General features: G+C 41.3%; 1 protein-coding gene across 13 annotated transcripts in view; it reads left to right on the plus strand.

Moving 5' to 3' along the window:
* The window catches only part of adgrb2 (adhesion G protein-coupled receptor B2), a 282,713-nt gene that overhangs the window by 69,248 nt on the left and 191,412 nt on the right, over positions 1-22,053 (plus strand). For all 13 annotated transcript variants that reach the window (XM_034294722.1, XM_034294727.1, XM_034294730.1 and 10 more), the window contains exon 2: positions 16,679-17,561. In XM_034294722.1, the coding sequence (XP_034150613.1) occupies positions 16,694-17,561 (868 nt within the window). In that variant the 5' untranslated portion in view covers positions 16,679-16,693. The remainder of the gene's footprint in view (positions 1-16,678; positions 17,562-22,053) is intronic.

Raw genomic sequence — 22,053 nt, forward strand, 5'->3', positions numbered from 1 at the left:
AGACCAGGCAACATTCTTCCAGTCTTCAACTGTCCAATTTTGGTGAGCTCGTGCAAATTGTAGCCTCTTTTTCCTATTTGTAGTGGACATGAGTGGTACCCGGTGGGGTCTTCTGCTGTTGTAGCCCATCCGCCTCAAGGTTGTGCGTGTTGTGGCTTCACAAATGCAAATCACTCAAAATTGCTTAAATCACCTTTCTTTCCCATTCTGACATTCAGTATGGAGTTCAGGAGATTGTCTTGACCAGGACCACACCCCTAAATGCATTGAAGCAACTGCCATGTGATTGGTTGATTAGATAATTGCATTAATGAGAAATTGAACAGGTGTTCCTAATAATCCTTTAGGTGAGTGTATATTGGTGCCACCCGCTAACTTGAAGCAGACGTCTTCGCTAGCAGATGCAGTGTTAACTCAAAGTAACATCGAAGAACCATCAAGTTTTTAAGCAAAAATAGTCCAGGTATTTAAGGTATCTACAACAATACCTACAGCACCCGCAAGAAAAACAAATACGGACGTACGATGCATGAAGCGCACGTGAAGCTCACGTGAAGCGCATATCATTCACCTTTTCTGGAGCTGAAAATCACAGAAGTTGGCGATTTGGATATTGCACGTGTCAAATCATAATTTTGAGTATTTTTCGATTAATTGTGCAGCCCTAATGTCAATTCGTTATAACACCAATGGTGCCACCCTAATCTTTGAAGTGTATATAATTAAAATTATTTATTTGAAAAAACGGCACATCACAGGCATTGCAAAAAGCGCTGCAGGTAATGGTAGTGCTGCTTGAATGAATTAATTGCTAAAGAGTCTGCAAGCAATAGTTGTCCACCAATAGTTGTTTATAATTTCTGCTCTATATGAAAGTAGTTCACAGAAAAAAACTGCTACTGTACACATTTACCGAATCAACCTCTGATCAGTTGCAAACTAATCGTTCCTACGCTTTATCGTTACCACGACAACAGTGTACAGTAGCTGACAGTTCAACACACAAACGCAGGCACACTCGCACATAACATGGCTAAGGTGTAAGGTGTCAAGAGCTGATCAATAACATGACCAATTCAAGGCTGTTTTTATTATGAAGCAATTCAAAATCTATTTCTGACTGACAGAAAATGGCTTTGGTCACTGAGATGGTCAAATATGGAAACTATCCTTTTGAAAACTGAACGATAAATGTTTCAGTGAAATACAGAACATTGCACAGCCTTCAATATTAAATAGCCATGTAACATTCTGATGAATTAATTACGGTATTTGTGAGGAAGAAATTGTCTACACAGTTTCCAACGAGCCAGGTGGCCTAGTGCGTGGTGCCGACCGACTATGCTTTTAATCCAATCCTGCAAACTCAGCTTCATTTCACTCTGAAAAGATACATTTCATACTAGCTAGCAACATACCATGGCTTCTTTGCAGCCACAATGTCCTTCTGATGTTGCAACGTGTGAGAACGCAAGTATGTGCACAGTGCCGATACATCAATCAACCTCTAATCTGTATGCACCAATGGGAACATTCGTGTGTGTATGTGTGTGTGTGTGTGTGTGTGTGTGTGTGTGTGTGAGGGGGGGGGGGGTTGGTGCATTCGTCATCCTCTTTTTATCTCTCTTCCTCCCTGAAGTGTTTCATGGGAAAACCATTTCACATCAATAAATCAAATCATTTTGTGTGTGTGTGTGTGTATATGTGTGTGTATGTGTGTGTATGTGAGTTTGTCAGAGAACACATCAGTGCTTTGTTATTTCACTTAATGCACGATAATTAATAATGCACATTTTCCCAACAGAGGCACCTTATTCTATAATACATTAGTCGTCTTGGCTACACTGTTATACCATTATGCTACAATAATAGATATTGTCAGTGTCAGAAATCTAGATTCTGCTTCCCCTCATGAATCTCTACTATATGGCTTTGGGGGTGGGCAGGGATGTTGTCACCAGCCTAGGGAGGGGGGTCCTGGGGTCCATAAACATAAACACATACACAAACACACACGCTTGCCTGAATTATGAGTCACTTCCATCACATAGTTCTCTTCCTATAAACTAGGGTGCCAGTGAGCATTACTTGAAGTAAACAGCTGTTTAGAAGTGTTACAAAGTCATTAATAATAATTTGCCATTTCTTTCCATGTGGATACGTAGATCATTTTTGTAAGATTGTACTTGTCTTTTTCAAAATGTATTAATCATTTAGACATAATGAAGAAAATATTTAGATGTGGAGACATAAAATGACATCCCACTTGCTTACAACAGGTTTGTTTCAGTGATTTCAAAGCAACAAATGTATTGTCTCTAAAGCGAGCTGCATGATTGTTTCTCGTGTTGGTTGCTAATGTGATTGAGGACATGTAAAAACAGTGTTTGCTCTCATACACCCTCAAAACTGTGTTCAATCAAAAAAAATTATCAAGGGAAAAATACACATTTGCAAAAAAAAATGATCACCAACATTTGCACAAACCACTGCAATTGTTAAGCATTTTATTTAAATGCTTTAGCTTTCGATGCTGGCTAATTTATTGGATTTAGTTTTTGCCAGCCAAACAAGGATTGTTCTGTTGAGGTGTATTTTTAAGATTGGTTCTTCCGAGATCTGTTTATTTTTGTTCCTTATTGTAATAGTGTACAAACAATTGTAGCAAGTTGTAACAAGTTAAGTTCCATGTCTGGAAGTTGTTGACTGATCGACAGCTTTTCTTTTGATTCTGTGTGTTACAACCTTGTTTCCAAAAACGTTGGGACGCTGTGTAAAATGCAAATGAAAACGGAATGCAATATACAGTGGATATAAAAGGTCTGCACACCCCTGTTAAAATGCCAAGTTATTTTGATGTTAAAGAATGAGACAAAGGTATATAATGTCAGAACTTTTTCCACCTTTAATGTGACCTATAACGTGAACAATTCCATTGAAAAACAAACTGAAATCTTTGAGGTGGAAAAATGTGTGTGCACACCCTTAAACTAATACTTTGTTGAATCACCTTTTGATTTTATTACAGCACTCAGTCTTTTTGGGTAGGAGTCTCTTAGTATGGCTCATCTTGACGTGGCAATATTTGCCCACTCTTCTTCGCAAAAGCGCTCCAAATCTGTTAGATTGCGAGGACATCTCCTGTGCACAGCCCTCTTCAGATCACCCCACAGATGTTCAGTTGGATTCAGGTCTGGGCTCTGGCTGGGCCATTCCAAAAAGTTAATCTTCTTCTGGTGAAGCCATGCTTTTGTGGATCTGGATGTGTGCTTTGGGTCGTTGTCGTGCTTAAAGGTGAACTTTATCTTTTGCTTTCTAACGGATGCCTGAATGTTTTGTGCCAATATTGCCTGGTATTTGGAACTTTTCGCAATTCCCTTCACCCTCACTAAGGCCCCGGTTCCAGCTGAAGAAAAACAGCCCATAGCATGATGCTGCCACCCCCATGCTTCACTGTGGGTATGGTGTTCTTTGGGTGATGTGCAATGTTGTTTTTGTGCCAGACCAACCTTTTGGAATTATGGCCAAAATGTTCAACCTTGGATTCCTCAGATCATAACACATTTTCCCACATGCTTTCGGGGGACTTGATGTTTTTTTTTTGCAAACTTCAGCCGGGCTTGGATGTTTTTCTTTGTAAGAAAAGGCTTCCGTCTTGCCACCCTACCCCATAGCACATTCATATGAAGAATATGGGAGATTGTTGTCACATATAGCACTTGCCAGAAATTCCTGCAGTTCCTTTAATGTTGCTGTAGGCCTCTTGGAAGTCTCCCATTTCCTTCTCGTCCTCAATTTTGGAGGGACGTCCAGTTCTTGGTAATGTCTCTGTTGTGCCGTATTTTCTCTACTTGATTATGACTGTCTTCACTGTGTTCCATGGTATATTTAATGTCTGGAAATTCTTTTGTACCCTTCTTCTGACTGATATCTTTTAACAATGATATCCCTCTGATTCTTTTCAAGCTCTCTGCGGACCATGGCTTTTGCTCTGAAATGCAATGGATGACAGTTTCTGGTCTGCAGGCAGGCCAGTTTAGCACCCAGACATTTTTACTAGAAAGTCATGCTTTTGTAATACGTGCAGAATCCAGTTTGGCATTGTATTGCTGAAATAAGCAAAACCCTTCTCTGATAAAGACGTTGTCTGGATGACAGAATATGTTGCTCCAAAACCTGTATATATTGTTCAGCATTTATGGTACTTTCACAGATGTGCAAGTCACCCGTGCCATGTGCACTAATGCAGCCCCATACCATCACAGATGCTGCCTTTTGAACTGTGCTTTGAACTGTGAGATGGTCCCCCTCCTCTTTAGCCCGGAGGATGCTAGCTGTGTCCCAGATTCCCGAAAAGTAATTTCATATTTTGAATCGTCAGACCACGTGACAGTTTTTCACTTTGCTTCAGTCAGTCTTCAATGAGCTCAGGCCCAGAGAAGGCGTTGGCGGTTCTGGATCTTGTTTGTATATGATTTCTTCTTAGAGTTTTAATATGCATTTGTGGATACAGCGACATAATGTGTTCACAGACAGTGGTTTTCGGAAGTGTTCCTGAGCCCAAGCAGTGATGACCACTACAGAGTTGTATCTGTTTCCAGTGCAGTGCCACCTGAGGGACCAATGATCATGACCATCCAATATTGGTTTTCGGCCTTGTCCCTTGTGTACCGACATTTCTCTGATCTTTTCTTTGAATCCTTTAATGATATTATGTACCATAGATGATGAGATCCCCAAAGTCTTTGCAATTTTACATTGAGAAACATTATTCTTAAATTTTTGCACAATTTGCCTGTGCATTCTTTCACAGAGTGTACTCCTGTACTCTGTACTCCTGAAAGACTCATCCTCACTGGGATGTTCATTTCTATACCTTATTAGTTGTGAGATGTTGAGTAATACTAAAAAAACACCAGTCTTTTGTTGCCCCTGTCCCAGCTTTTTTTAAATGTTGCTGTCATCAAATTCAAAGTGGGCATATATTTTTCAATAAACAATAATGTTTCTCAATTTCAACATTTGTTATGTTGTCTTTGTAATATTTTCTATTGAATATAGGGTTTAAAAAATGTACACAATTTCAGTCCATTTTACAGTGTCCCAACATTTTTGGAAATGGTTGTATTCGCACATATATATTCTGTTTTGATCCTGTACCCTTTAAACATAATTTCCTTTTTACTGTGATTGGCCTCATCACATATATACATTTTGGTAGCCATGCCATTCTCAAAAAGTTTCTACTGTATGCTTTAATGTTCTAGTGTTTTGGTTTCTGTGTTCAGTTTGATTCCCCTTGGTTTATTGGTTTCACCTGTCTCATTTAGTCTGGTCAACAGTTCCTGGTTATGCCCTTGTTTTGTCCCTATTTAAGTTCCTCCTGCCCAGTGTTTCTTGTTGCTGTCACTCTGAATGTTGCTGTTGTGTTGCTGTAGCATGTTACGGTTGTTGTGTTAGAGGATGATGTCACGTCAACTGGTTGGAATTAAATAACCTTCTGGTTATACCCCGCTGTGCCTTTGTCCTGCTACCTTAGCACTGGAGAACCGTGACACATCTACCTGAGTTGATTATTCCATTTCATTATTCTAGTAATTTTCATGTTATTAAGAAATATGATACACATTTTTTTTGTGGTTTGTATGTTGTTTATGTCACTGAATAAACATCCAAGTACTAAATAAGTCCTGAATCCCCAAACATAAAAGTACTTAATGTGTTTATTAAGTACTTGTATGTACTTAATAAAGAGGACTTATGAAAGACGACGACAGAACTTAGGAAAATCCTTGTCTCATGCCACTTTGTAGTGGATGTTAATCTGGGTAGGGAGGTGACAATAAGTGTCTTGCATTATAATTTAACTTATTTATTTACAAAATCCATATTGCTTACAAATACCAGACTTAAGTCACTGAACATCAGATTAGAGCAGAGCCTGAAAATGTAAATTAAATGAACAACTGAATCTAACTACATACACTTATGTATTTCCATCTGAACACAGGTTCTAGGCGTTGCTTTTTTTAAAGGCATTGTGACAATAGCCTGCCATTCACAATAAATGCTGCAGAGCTCCACCTGAAAAAAACAACAACATTCTTGAAGAGTGTATAGCACAAGAGCAGCATCTCACACCAAGGTCTGTCCTTCATTTCCAAATAACACATGTGGCCCATACAGACTATTTGTCTGTCAGTATTGCTCACTGCGGGGCTCCTAATTTTATTCTGTTTTGCCTTCATATTTGCAAAGTACTGCATGTTTCAGATACTGACTGCTGCGTCCTCTTCTTAAGTTTTTTATTTGTCATTTTGTTTGTTTCAGTTTGTTTTTTCAGTTTGTTTTTCAATTGAATTGTTCACATTATAGGTCACATTAAAAGTGGAAAAAGTTCTGACATGATTTATCTTTGTCTCTTTCTTTTACATCACAAAAATCTGGCATTTTAACATGTCCGTTTTCATTTCAGGCTACAAAGCAACAAAATGTGATTATTTTAAAGGGGGGTGATACTTTTCTATACCCACTGTACATGAAAATGCCATTATCCATTTCATTGAGACAGGAGAATGGACTTTGTTTTTAAATGATAAACATTTAGTGTTCATCGACAGCTTGCGTTTTGTTGCTGTCTTGTTCATATCATTTTGAATACAGTATGTACAATATTATTTCAACTTTTGATCACTGGTCTCGTGGTAAAGACAAAGGTAATGACGTTGCAATTGGATGTACTGAGTACATTTTGTGTTGTGGTGCATTTTCTATTATTGCATGCTGGAGAACATTGAATACAGCGCAACCTTTTTCTTTTTTTCTATATACTATCAGTAAACATTGTGAGTAGTTGTGTGGTTGAATTTATTCGGCCACTATTTCAGCAATTGTTTGTTTTGGCAAATATTTCTTTGAAATGCATTTTCTTCTAATGGGGTTCCTGCTATACATTTTTGCCACCTTTGTGTATTTTTACTGCTTCTGTGAGCCACAGCCGAGGCGTGGCTTTGAACTGTTTGACTCTGTCATCAAAGAATTGCTTCTCCTACATAGGTCTGCAAAAGAAAGATCTCAGGTTCTATGGCGTCAGATTTTTTTTTGGGGGGGGGGCTAGCTGCAGTAGTCACGGTCCGCCACAGGTATCATGCAGGAAAAGAAAGTTATTCAATCTATGCAAGGCAGGCTGTCCACGCATACACTTGGTAGTCGTTACTCAAACCTGTCTCTTGGGTATTTAACATACTTTCACACCCAACTGAGATCTGAGGCCACAAGCTGTGAACTGACTCGGATCCAAAGGCCAGCCACCGAATTTGAAACTTGACTTAGACCAGTAAAGCCTCTTCTAACAGCTGTAAGTAGGGAATGCTATTCAATGATGCCATATGGCCAAAACAACCTATCTTTGCCTCACAACATGCCCGTAGCTACAGTAAAGTAGTCAGCTGCCGCACATCGTTGGCACGTTGGTGTCCTTAAGCATCCTATGGACAAGGTTTCAGATTAATCCCTGCTTTGTTATCTCCTGGCAATGGTTCCGCAAAGCCCATCCCAGTCCAGAAACCAACATGAAGATTTTTCACGCCTCGTCTTGAAATCGTCCAAAAGTATATCAAATTGATGATGTGAAGCTCAACAAAGGCTTCTATAGTTTGAACATGATGCGTGAAAAATGCTAATGCTAATATTGGGAACATGACGTGAATGGGATTTCCTACCCAAATGCCTCAAAATCATGTTACGGATGTTATTATTTTAAACAGTGTTTTTGTGTGCTAATTGTTATTTATTGTCAAGGAAAGTCTTGACAGAAACCATTGTATTTTATAATTATTTTATTTTAAATCTCAATATCAAATGTGTCAATACATTATATATTCCATTGTATTAAATATTGCAATTGTTAATGCCTCCCGCCAAGTCATATTTCTAAATGAGCATTGGTTCTCAACCAGCTTACCTAGTTTTGTAAATGTTAAAGAAATTAAGTTATTGCATTTCCCAGAGAAGTCAACTGTGAGACAGTGAGGTCTCACAGTGTGACATCATCTATTCTGTTATCAATAGCTGTGTGCGTGTGTGTGTGTGTGTGTGTGTGTGTGCGCGCGTGTGTGCGTGTTAGGGTGGTAGAGACATCCTTTGTTATTAATGTTGTAAGGGCAAATGAAGAGCAATGTGTATACTAAGGTCCCTTGCAAGGCCGTACACCAACATTTACAAATGTTTATCGTCTTTTTCAAATGTGTCTCCTGCTGTTGGTGGTGTACATAGATACAATTCATTCAGCTACCCTACATACCTGGTAGATTATATCCGATTTGGAAAAACAATACATAGGTAGGCTGACCTGGCAGGCCTGGATATAAACTCAGGTGTGCCTAAAAGCCTCATGGGGGCCAGTCACATAGCTCAGATAACCAAGGCTGAACATCTTCCTTGAGCCATTTGTACAGCTAATTAATACAGAGTTTTTTAAATGAAAAGTAGAACAATGACTAGAGTGGCTTTATACAAATGTAGCAAAGACCTGCTATGAGGCACACTAAGCCATTTACAATGTTTAAATCTCATTCTGGGTGGGGATATGGCAATGTACGCTTCACATTGAGAAATCATTGGAAATGATTGATTCAGATGAATCAATGCTTCAGATCTGCAGCCTGAATTCCTGTTTACCTTTTTATTGAGCACTGTCAACACATTTTATTAAACAATTTTGTACGTCATTAAATGCATCTCCATGGACACTACACTACAGTTGAATTGAATGAGTAGCAAAGCACATCGATAGGGTTTGTTGTTTTATTAGTGGATTGTGTAAAAGGAAAAATAAATAATTTCCCAGGCGAATGAACAACAACATGAATCTGTTCATTATGCAGAAATCATTGGGTTACAGCTCGACTGTCGTGGGCGAGGGGATGGGCGGCGAGGGATGGTGAGGCAGAAACTTTTATGCACCCTCCCTCTCCCCTTTGTGTCTGACCTTCACACACCTCACCATCACCAGGTGTATTTCATAGGAGATTCAGTGATGATAATAGGGTTATTAAATAGGGATGAAAAAAACGACTAAAAAAATATGAGAGTCAAGATGAATAAGAAAATATTTGGCAGTTTTTGATATGTGTGACAATAGTGTTTTATGAAACAGCTGTGCAAGCCTTGCAATTCAAGAAATTTGTTATCGATAATAATTTATTTAAAGTGCAATAAAACAAGCCCAAAATAACAACATAAAATAAAACTACAAAAAACAATGCAAGAAAGAAATAATAATGATTTAGAAGGTAAAAAAGCATAATTAACAGCAACATTGGACTACGTAATGGTGCAGGATTCAAAATGTGTCCAAAACACTCTGAGTCTATTGACAGCCAGAGTGACGAACGGGTGGATGGATCCCAGAGTACCGTAGAGGGCTTGTACAGGGCAGCGGGATAAAGAGAAGGAATTAGCAAAGTGATGTTGGAATTATATAGTCTATTTAATAAGTAGTAAAAATCTGAATGAACATAAACTATTAATAAAAAAGGACACGAGTCCTCCACTCTGACTGACTGGCTGTTCCAGATGCATAATAATCTGCAGGAGAACGCCCTCTCCCCAGCTGTCTGTTGATAGTCCAGGTATGAAGAGAAGGCCGGCGTCCTCTGATCTGAGGGCCTGCTTGGTATGTATGGCATGAGAATGTCTTTGAGGTCGATGGCTGTGTGACTCTGCAAGGCTTTAGATGTGAATATTAACACTCTGTATTCAGTGCACAGCTACCTGTATGAGGAGCCAATGAAGAGAAGCAATAATTGGCCTGTTGTGATCACACTTTTTGTATCCTGTTAGGACTCTGGTGGTGGCATTTTTTATTGGTTGTAGGTGTTTTAGATTTGTGCCAGTGCGGAATGATAAAATAAATTAATGGATGTGTTACATGGTATTTAATGAAAGCGTGGATTTGTTTTTATGCATCAGTTTCTGATTTTGGCTATGCTCCTTAGATGAAAGAAGGCCACTTTGGAAATGTTCCTTATGTGGGTGTTTAATAAGAGATCCCAGACTTTTGGAGTGGAGTAAGCTGATTCCCTTCTATCTTTTTTGGGGCCAAAAATAATCCTTTCAGTAATTAGTAAGTCTGAGTTTGGAAGGCACTTGGCCGTTGGCCACCCTTTTATGTCAGTGATACTGGATTGTATGTGTGAGTTGTGTGTGGTTTCATGTAGTTGATGAGTGGGTAATTCCATTAATTTGACTGAATGCTTTTCTTATAGTTTGCGTTATGTCTTATACATTGTTACTATCACCGAGACTGTCTTAAAGTATATGATCTAACTTAGGTGTGAGAATACTTTTCAGTTCACACTCACATCCTTTTTGGATCATGTAGTTGAAACCCCTGACAATGATAGTAAATATGTCATTGTGTGGTGCATGCTCATGCTCTATGAGCGACTCGTTTCTCTCTCTGTCTCATTTCCCCCTCTCTCACCCTTTATGTCCCTGACTGTCTCTCTGTCTCTTCCTCTCCACCCCTAACCCTTCTCCTGGCCTCCCATTCTCTCCACTCCTTCCTGTCTGGCTCTTTTCCTTTCATGTCTGTCTCATTAGTGGGGAATATCTGCACCCTCTTCAGCATCTCTTACTGTCACAGCCCTTTGTGGGGAGACTCTTGACATGGTTCTGTAACACTGGCCCCTTGCCTTTTACTGTGGCCCCTTCAGACTCTTAAACTGGCCCTTAGCCTCTCAGCCTCTTATACAAGGCCTTTCATCAGAGAATGAAAAGAAAATCACATACAAATGTTAACACACACACACAAATGCACTGTATGTGAGTACATTTTATGCACGCGTGCACACAAACACCCATACACACACAATGTTCCCAAGTCTTTATTTGATACTGCACAGAAGGGAGAAGTGACTTTAGATTTTTCTCAACATGTTTCGTATGTTCCAGTGTCCTTGGGCTCTGTGTCATTGATTTTCTTGGTAGTATTTGCACGCAGGGCAGCTTTACATAATTGTCATACAGTCAAAAATAGATCTGTTGTGTGTGTGTGTGTGTGTGTGTTTGTGCTTGGACCATACTTGGCCTATTGTTAAGCAGAGAAAAGCACTTCTCTGTTGGCTCTTAATGGAAAACGGCATTGATGTATAAAGATGAGCACCGACATGAACTCCGGTCTCTCTCTCACTGTCTCTCTCTCGCTCACAGTCTCTCTTACTGTCTCTCTCTCTCACAGTCTCTCTCACTGTCTCTCTCTCTCTCTCTCTCTCTCTCTCTCTCTCTCTCTCACACAGTCTCTCTCTTTCTCTCTCTCATTCTCTGTCACTGTCTCTCACTCTCATTCACTCCCTATCTATTCCTCTCTGATCTTGTTAAGCTATGTCCAAGATTATTAGAGCGGTTTGCACTGTACCAGCTGCCTTGGAGGAGGGTTCTTCCCCTGCTGTTCGCTTTTGGTACCAAAGTCTAGCTTTAGGCTCAGAGGCGTGATGGTCCACCTACAATCTGCATACAGGGACAGGGGTCTGTGGACGCGATGGCACTGCTGAATGGGACGCTGGCAGCAGAACTGAGGGTGGAGTGTGACAATTATAAACTGATGGGAAACCATCTGATATTTTTCAGTACTTGAGGCCTGGAGGGGGTTCTGTTCCGCGTCAGTTGGAAGGCAGATATGGAGATGGGTTTGAAATTATTTTTGCCGTGTTTTCTTTTAAATGGCACACGCCTTCCGAGGGCTGAACTGTGTATTATTTACTGTGCCGTGGGGCCACTGACCCAGTAAGGGGTCAAATAAAACAGTCACTCCCTTTTTGCCTCTTTTCTCATCTCCAGCATGTCCCATTAGATTTAATGACTCAGTGCTTTGACACTTGGCTGTGCCATCTGTCCTTGTCTTCAACCAGAGGTGGTCACCCACTGTGGATCATAATGGAACATTTACACCTGCCTACAAACATTTAATCTCTTTTAGTGGGGCCACTATCCACCAATTTATCTACAGTTTCTATTTGATTAACAACCTAAGTGTATTCATTTAGATAACGTCCCTGCCCCACCTCCCTTCTCTTCCCCGCTCTCTCTATCTCTTGATGTATCTTTCTTTCTCCCTGTCACTCTTTTGTTAACATGGTGTTTTCCGTTCAAGCTCTGTGTGATCATGGTATTTTAATATCAGTGTTTAGAGATGGGCATGGTCTAAAGGCTTTACTCACAATTAGTCATTACTTTCTATGACCAGATTGATATTCTGTGTTAATTGTGTGTTTGTGGGTTTTGTTTAGAGTGTGAGTATGAGCGTCTTTTTGTTATACTCCTATAGAGCACCACTTGAATGTTTTTTTTGAGTGTGAGTGTTTGTTTTTTAGTCAATAGTTCGTATGTGCGTGTTACTGTGCGTGTTTTTGTTTTGTGTATAGTGTGTAGTTTGTATGTCATGATGAATGCAGTTGTAATTAGTTTAAGGTACACCGGCCAGTAGAGCTCTCTCACTGTGTCTGATCTTTATGTCCATGCTGAGGCACTTGAAAGCCTCTTAGGCGTCAACACGAAGTGAAAGTGAATAAAATACGAACGAGTTATCGATATTATTCAGCCTTTTGTAGCCCTTATTGGATCCATGCGTGTGTGTGTGTGTGCTTCGTGTGTGTGCTCCCAGTTTTAAGGCGAATGCCCGCTTTCCCAGAGCCACGGAGGTGTTAAGAACACTGGACCTCATTCACCGACCGTTCCTGGGAAGACATCCCTTCTTAAAACCCACCAAGATTCTGACGTTCACCCGCGTTTTTCTTACCGAGCCGGTGACCCACGTGTGCAGTTGTGGCTGACCTCTGTGGTCGTGTCGGCACCCGTTGACCCCGTGATGGAACATCACTTCCTACATTGAGGAAATCATGGCTCCGTGTTGGAAGGATAGTACTAGACTGGCCTGTGGGTACTGGGGGAACTCAATGTTCTGGGCTGTGCTGACCGTTCTGTCTCCTGCTATATTTATCAGAATGCAGCTATTGGCGAGGACATTTTCACCTTAACTGCTAATGCGAGGGTGCATGTTCTACCTACAAATTCCAACCTAGCACTCCGCTATCCCGCAAACTATTATTTGTTCTATGTATTACACCCAAATGTACAAATGGGGTGATTGGTTGCAGATTATTTACCTGCGCATAGGTGACTTCGGCACGTTCACAAATTTCTGCTGGACTCGCCTTGTCAACATGATAGCGGGCAAGTGAAGCAGTATCAGCGGCAGCATGGATTCTTATACAGTGGGTATAGAATAGAATCACCCCCCCTTTAAAATGATCACATTTTGTTGCTTTGCAGCCTGAAATGAAGGCCGACACAGTTTTTGTTTCATTCAGCTGTATTTACTCAGTGCAACTTACAACATCCAAGTGAAAGATATAACACCGACATGTCAGATTTATTTTAAAAACATATTCACTGAGTTGGAAAAAGGATCACCCTCTTGTGTCAGTATTTTGTTGAACCACCTTTTGCTTTAATTACAGCCTTTAGTCTGTTGGGATATGTCTCTACTAACTTTGCACATCTAGACATTGCAATATTTGACCACTCTTCTTTGCAGAACTGCTCAAGTTCAGTTCAATTTGATGGTGACCGTTTGTGGACTGCTGTCTTCAAGTCATTCCACAGATTTTCAATGGGGTTTAAGTCCGGGCTCTGACTAGGCCATGCAAGGACATTCACCTTTTTCTCCTTCAACCACTGTGTGGTCAGTTTTGCTGTGTGCTTTGGGTCATTGTCATTTTGGAAGGTAAATCTTCTTCCCATTGACAACTTTCTGGCAGAGAACCGCAGATTTTCCTCAATAATTTGACAGTAATTTGCCCCATCCATTTTTCCTTCTATCCTGTCAAGTGCTCCAGTCCCTGCTGCAGAGAAACAACCCCATAACATGATATTACCACCTCCATGCTTTAGTGTAGGAATGGAGTTATTTGGATGGTGAGCTTTATTGGATTTTCGCCAGACATTGTTTTTCGCCAATTTTAGTCTCATCTGACCATAACACCTTTTTCCATGTGGCCTTAAAATCTTCAAGGTGCGTTTTGGGAAAGCTCAGTCGTGACTGCATGTGGCCTTTCTTGAGGAGAGGCTTTTTTCTTGCAACCCTCCCATACAAGCCACATTTGTGGAGAATTTGTGATATTGTTGTCACATGCACACAATGACCACTCTTTGTCATGAATTCCTGCAACTGCTTCAGAGTTGCTGTAGGCCTCTTGGTAGCCAGTATGACCAGTTTCCTCTTGGCTCTTTTATCCAGTTTGGAGCAACGTCCTGATAAAGCTGATAAAGCCTTAGAATTTTTTTGTGCCTTTCCGCAACTTTATCCCAGAGATCTTTTGACAATGTCTTGCCACCCATAGTTGATTGTTTTCTTCAGTTGCACTACTAAGGACTGAAATGCTTTAGGAAAAGCTTGTTTCATGCTGAGCTAATCAAAATGACCACAGTTGAAAGTCAATTGGCTTTGTATGCTATTGAGAAGGTGATTAATTACACCTGGTTGGGTTTACAAGTCATTTTTAGGAGGGGGGTGATTCTTTTTCCAACTAAGTGATTCTGTTAAAAAAAAAAAAGAAATCTGACAAGTTGGTATTATATCTTTCACTTGGATGTTGTAAATACAGCTGAATAAAACGATTAACAAAATTGTCCGTTTTCATTTCAGGCTGCAAAGCAACAAAAGGTGATTATTTTAAAGGGGGGTGATTCATTCATTTCTATACCCACTGTACCTACGAGATATATTAGTACATGTGAGAGGAAGTGGATTTTGTGGTTGATACCTGTGAAAACAAAAGATGGACATTTCTGTCACCAACCGACACAGAGCTGCATGGTACAGAGGTTTTTATGTGGGCGTGTCAGTCGTTCGTGGGGGGTCAAACTTTACCTCTGTGAAAGCACTTATTTTATCTGACCCCTGGACACATTGATTTATGACTTCAGCTGTGATGTCATGTTCTACTGGATAAGGCATTCAGATTGTTGGCCGATATAAGCCGGACGGGAAGTCGAAAGACAGCCTTGCTGTGGGGACAAGAGGTGCTATCTGTATCCTTGAGCTCCAGTGCACATTTGTTAATTGTGTTTATTTGGTTCCACGTTGGCTCCTGTCGATGCGGCGGCTATTCTGGGGTCCACAGAAAACACAAAACAGCCCGAGTGTGTGTGCGTTTCTGTATTTCAACTGCAGGGCTGGATTAAGAAATGAAAGCTCAGAGGGACTGACAGCCTCTACCCACCATAACACTATAATCCTCAGATGACAGTTTCTGTTGAAGTCAGCACTGGCGGACATTGATAATGTAGTTAACAGTCATACTGCTTCCAAAACTCTTCTAGAGGCATAACCTTTAATGGATCATCTATTGTGTGTCTGTGGTTACAATGCAACAAGAGACCGGTTTGAAAAGTCAAATGACCAAATATGAACGTGTCGATTTCTTCTGTGCTCCTCAAGCCCCTTATGGTCTTGGGCCCAAGGTCAGAAACCCTGGTAAGCGCCTGCATTCATTTGGCCCAGTGTGTGTGTGATCCTGTGTGTGATCCTGTGTGTGATCCTGTGTGTGGTCCTGTGTGATCTTATAATGCCGTGATCTTTCTCAGGAACAAAAAAATAAAACACAACCGGCCAAACTGTCATTACAACCCAGTAACGTTCTTTGTTGAGTCTAATTCAAATGCACGCACAGTCTGAGGAGTGAAAAAAGTGTTGAAAATGTGTTTGTGTGTGTTTGCGCCTGGAGGCGGTAGGTTTGTCCCATCAGTGGTGTGCAGAGGGGGGTAAACGATTCACATCTCAACAGCCAAGTCATCAACCCCTTTAATCCAGCCCGCCAGGGGAGGGAATGCCTGTGTGTCTGTGTGTGTGTGTGTGTGTGTGTGTGTGTGTGTGTGTGTGTGTGTGTGTCAGAGCCCGATCGACCTTCACAGGGGAACCATGACCATAAACTTTATTTTCAGGCCGTGAGGGAGAGATCTGTGTTGGAGAGATGAAGGAAGGGTGCCGATATGTAGCCAAATGTTTTCATGAACATTTATGAATCTATTCATAATATACACAGCACATATAGCATGTATTAATCTATTCATAATACACACAGCACATATAGCACGTATTAATCTATTCATAATACACACAGCACATATAGCATGTATTAATCTATTCATAATACACACAGCACATATAGCATGTATTAATCTATTCATAATACACACAGCACATATAGCATGTATTAATCTATTCATAATACACACAGCACATATAGCATGTATTAATCTATTCATAATACACACAGCACATATAGCATGTATTAATCTATTCATAATACACACAGCACATATAGCATGTATTAATCTATTCATAATACACACAGCACATATAGCATGTATTAATCTATTCACAATATACATTTTAGGTCAATAAATAGTGATATTTTTATTACTGGAAGGACATTGGCTAGTGTTGTTTTTTAAATTCTTATTCTGCTAAACAGCGTTGTTTCTGGATTTATACTTGATTCTCACTAAATCTCTTTCTCTCTCTCTCTCTCTCTCTCTGTCTCTGTCTCTGTCTCTGTCTCTGTCTCTGTCTCTGTCTCTCTCTCTCTCTCTCTCTCTCTCTCTCTCTCTCCAGGACGAATGTCATAGGATGAACACTGCTGGCGGGGTGTGTCTGTCTGTGCTGTCATCCCTCCTCGCTGTGGCCTGGGCCGTGGCTGCTCTAGTTCCTTTAGCTTTAGCTCCTCTCTCCGCCTTGGCCGCTGCGTATGTAGCTGCCAGTGGTGACCCTCCCGGGGAGGCGGGCAGCGTCCCCTCCCCGTGCTCCAGCCTGGTCGCCGGGGTCCTGTATGGATCTTTTTCCTTGAGGGAGCTGTTCCCGTCACGGGCGCTGGGCTGTTCCTGGTCGTTGGAGAACCCCGATCCCACCAAGTACTCCCTCTATCTCCGTTTCACACGCCACCCTTCTATCTGTCGATTACACTCCCCCAAGCTCCTCCCCCTTGACCATCATCTAGCCAATCAAAGCTGCCCGCTGGATCTGCAGACACCACCTCGCGACCAGGAAGTGATAGACCTATGCGGCGGGGAATTTCAGTCTGAGGGACAATATTCGTTTCTGCAGTTCGACAAGAACTTTGTGCAGCTGTGCCTGTCAAGACTGCCGTCACCTGATGATCCAGCTCTAACCAGGGAAACCCTAGAACTCCGCTTGGTGGAAGTTTTGTTAATAAATAACGAGAACTCCAGCCAGTTTACCTGTGGAGTTCTCTGCCGGTGGCTGGAGGAGTGCCTACGAAATGGTCGCCATGGAGACGTTGACATCGCCGACGGTGACGGCTGTGGAGTTACGCAGACAGGTTGTGTGTGCCCTAACAACCATGTAGCCATGGCTCAGCCTGTACCCCTTCTCCCAGCAACACCCCATAGCAACAGATCGATGTTACCTGAGGATTGCTGTGTCACAGAAATACACCATAACAACGCCATTGCCATAGCGCCCAGGGACGTCAGACAAGGTGAGGCCGGCTTCTTTTCTCATGGGTTCTAGTTATAGAATAACTGACTGTCAGGCAGACTGTTGTTGTAGATTGTCTGGTCTACATAGAGTCTGAGAAAATATTTTGTATGCATTTTAGATTTGAATGCAGATAATTATATACGGAGAGGCTATACGTTGAACAGGATAATGTTAATAGTTTTGGAATGTCGTGTTTTCTGCCAGGAATATACTTTTATCCCAAAACAGCTTATTTGTATAAATATCTCCTGGACACCCAAAGGTTTAAATTAGTTGGGCTGGATTATTCTTTGATACCACTCCAAAAGGTTATAAACTTATCCTCTTCATAAAGTTTATATTTTCTTATTAAAAACAAGTTCAAAGAGGCCCTCGCATCTTGCAAATATTTATCAGAAGTGCATTCTTTTTGATGTACATTTCAACTCTACACTCTAAAATCGGCAGAGACGGGGTCGCTCATCGGTTTTGGTTGTGTATGTGAACTTACTAATCAGTCAGCGCGACGGTGTATCAAGGTGGGCGTGTGTGGGCATATGCGTGCACGCGTGCGTGTGTTCGATTCCGTGGGAATGTTTGTTTGCTTATTTATCCATATTTTTATTTGTTGACTGTCCTCTCAGCTGTTACTGTTAGTGAAATGAAACAGCTCTATGTAAGTGAGAGCTGTCCACATGCTGGTTGCTCACCATTCGCCATCTGCTTAGATGTAATTGTAGCATTCAGATGTTTTCTCTGAAACAAGAGCAGGACAAGTTTACAGACAAACTGTATTTACTGAACGTAATAGTGTCGCTGGCGAAGGTTTTAACTGGTTCCATGATACTGAAAAAGAAATATATCGCTTTGTGTTATTTTAGGGGCAAGAGACTGTTCTGAATAGTTCATTGTAAGGTCAGTTTGACTGATGTCCTAACGAGAATCCAATATTCTAATCAGATACCACAAATCTTTCTGGCCAGGGAGCAGAAGACCTGCCCAGTCCTCAGACACACGCACACACACACGCACACACACAACTGCTCTCAGCCTCAAGGGTGATGCTACCTAGCTGATGGGAAGGTTATCGTACGACACGGGCGATCGACAGGACAGATAGAGTTCATTATCTAATCGGTACACACAGAGAGAGCTGGGGGGGGGGTAGACACAGATGAGGGGTTTTCATTCCACTCCCCTTTTCTCAGACATTGTTGACCATACACTCTGAACACCGAGTTATCAATAATTCTTTGAGGTAAAAAAAAAACACATGAGCAGGTATCAGTAGCTTACACAGTAAATTATTTTGAAAGGGTAACATAACATCCCGTAACATCCCAATTTTGTGCTCTCCATTTTGTGAATTTGGCCTGGCGTTATCTTAGCAAGTATGGGATTTGTCTTCCGACACACACCCCGCCAGGTTGTTCTGCTCCTCGACAACCCAAGTCACCCAGAACCAACTTGGGTGTAGGGGAGCTACACCCCTCCCACCACCCCAGACTGGGCTCATCCAGTTCACTGCAGCCTCTGCAAGACTATTTAAGATTCTAGCATTTCAAGTCTCTCTGTTCTTTTTCTTTCTTTCTTTGGCTTCTCCGATGTCTTCTCTTTGTCTCTGTCTCTCTGTTGTTGTGGAAGACTACAGAAGAGGTTACCATGGAAACAAAGTAACATGTATGTGTTTTTGATGCAGAGGGGAGTAAAATGACATTATGTGCTTGCTGATTTAGTGTGTGTGTGTGTGTTTGTGTGTTTGTTTGTGTCTATGTGAGAGTGTGCATGGGCGGGTGTGTGTGCAACAGCTCATAGTCAAAATTTGGAGTCTGTCCAAGTAGAACCTGCTACTTGTGGCAATGGTCAACACTATTACAGCTAACCATCTAAGGTTGATTGTCTTGCCCTGGTGTTTATGGTAGATATTTATTTTTTGGCTCTTGCGGCACAGCATCTCTCATACGTCTATGAGAAGAAAATAAAAAAGCTTTTCTCTCAGCTTTGCCCTATCCTTTTTTCTTCAGTTTTGACTTTGGCTTTGGCATTGCTGAGATATCAAGAAACCCTTTGTCCAGTTTGCCTTTCTATGTAGAAATGTTAACATTAACATTAACAAATGGTAATATTGCAAGAATGAAAAGGTAGTCAGCACACCAGCGGTAGCATCTTGGGGGATAAGACCCCCTAATAAATGAATGGCTTGGATCTTCAATGGCCACACCTCACAGGGAACCATTTTGGATCCTTTTTTCTTTAGAGGGTGCAGATGGCCGGAACACCTGTTTAAGATCCTACTCAGGGCAATGTTCCCTTCCACTGCCATGGGGCATTAGGTTTCCATTAGACCAGGGAGAAGAGGAAACTGTCTCCAGGACCAACCCTGCTGCCAGCGTGCCATTACGCTGAGAAAATACTGTGTGTTCAGTTGTGGAGAGGCACCTCAGGAACATTGAACACTTTACCTCAGGCGGATAGGACTTTGCTGTGATATTTTATTTTCGAGTGATTGGAAAGGGTAAGAAAAGGTTGCCCGATTGAAAAAGTTGGGAAAGTAAAAACACTGTTAAACATTAATGCTCTCAGGTAGTGGCTTTAAATAGGAATGTGAAGGAGCCTGAGGAGCGATTTGAGTGTACAACTGACGGGATGGGTGAGGCAAGGGCATTTCAACCTGGATAACCAGGGATTTCAGGCAGAGGAAAGCAGCAGATGTTCCCCCAAATGTCTGAACCTGTCCAAAACTAGTACAAGGGTCTCCGTGTCTGGACACCAGGTGACTAGGTTCTAGACTACATAGTAAAAAAAAAATATATACAACTGAGTGCACAAACACAGCGTTTAACCTTTTACTTCTGTCCAGATGTCAGATGACTGTGAAACACCCTCAGGACTCTCCCATACTTCTTGAAAACAGAGTATCACCTTGATCTAACTTTGGTATGTTGGAATCCATTTTGGCAAGATTATCTATAAAGGCATTGGTTTTGCGAGCATCATAAAAAGGGCTCTCTATATGAGAGGTTAAGGTTCATGGCATGGGCCTTGCTTTACGTTTGGGAGAATCACGTTTAAATCGTAAAGTGCTGTATGTGTTTTTAATTTTATTTTTTTATACATGGGCAATGTTACAAGTGCTACATTAACAGGCGTCATCCAGAGATGAGAAATGTCAACCCTCACCTTAAAGACCTGGCCCTAACCTTTTACCCTTAAGCCTAAAATACAGGACTCGCAAAATATTTCCACACGACAAGTGTTCCTTGTTTCACTACACTTGGAAATCAAAACAAAAATATAGTAATATATTGACCCACACAAATACAGTTGTGTTTAAAATTTTGCATACCCTTGGGGAGAATTGGTAATATATGTACCATTTGTAAAGAAAACATGAGTGAGCAGGCAAAACACGTCTTTTATTTCTTATGGGATTCACATTCAACTGTAGGTCATAACAGAATGGCATAATCATAAAACAAAACAATGCAACAAAGAAAAAAATTAACTGACCCCTGTTCAAAAGTCTGCATACCCTTAGTTCTTAATACTGTGCATTGCCCCCTTTAACATCAATGACAGCGTGCAGTCTTTTGTAATAGCTGTCTGTAAGGCCCTGAAATCTTGCAGGTGGTACAGCTGCCCATTCATCTTGGCAAAATGCCTCCAGGTCATGCAAAGTCTTTGTTCGTCTTGCATGAACCACACGTTTGAGATCTCCCCAGAGTGGCTCGATGATATTAAGGTCAGGAGACTGTGATGGCCACTCCAGAACCACTGGAGGGTCTACTTGGCCTTGTGCTTAGGGTCATTGTCATGCAGGAAAGTCCAAGAGCGTCCCATGCGCAGCTTTCGTGCAGAAGAATGCAAATTGTCTGCCAGTATTTTCTGATAACATGCTGCATTTATCTTGCCATCAATTTTCACAAGATTCCCTGTGCCTTTAGAGCTCACACACCCCCAAAACATCAGTGAGCCACCACCATGCTTCACAGTGGGGATGGTATTCTGTTCACTATAGGTCTTGTTGACCCAACTCCAAACATAGCGCTTATGGTTGAGACCATAAAGCTCTATTTTGGTTCTCGTCACTCCAAATGACAGTGTGCCAGAAGCAGTGAGGCATGTCAAGGTGTTGTCGGGCATATTGTAACTGGGCTTTTTGTGGCATTGGAACAGTAAAGACTTCTTTCTGGCAACTCGACCATGCAGTGAATTTTGTGAAAGTATCGTCGTATTGTGCTACTTGAAAGAACCACACCGTCTTTTTCCAGAGCAGCCTGTTTTTCTCCTGAGGTAACCTGTGGGTTTTTCTCTGTATCCCAAAAAAAAATGTCTGGCACTTTTGGCTGAAATCCTTCTTGGTCTACCTGACCTTGGCTTGGTATCAAGAGATCCCTGAATTTTCCACTTCTTAATAAGTGATTGAACAGGACTGACTGGCATTTGCAAGGCTTTGGATATCCATCTTTATAAAGTTTACCTCGTTACACAGGTCTTGACAGTTCTTTTCT

This window comes from Esox lucius, chromosome 10, assembly GCF_011004845.1.
Source record: "Esox lucius isolate fEsoLuc1 chromosome 10, fEsoLuc1.pri, whole genome shotgun sequence".
In the NCBI taxonomy this organism is placed as follows: Eukaryota; Metazoa; Chordata; class Actinopteri; order Esociformes; family Esocidae; genus Esox; species Esox lucius.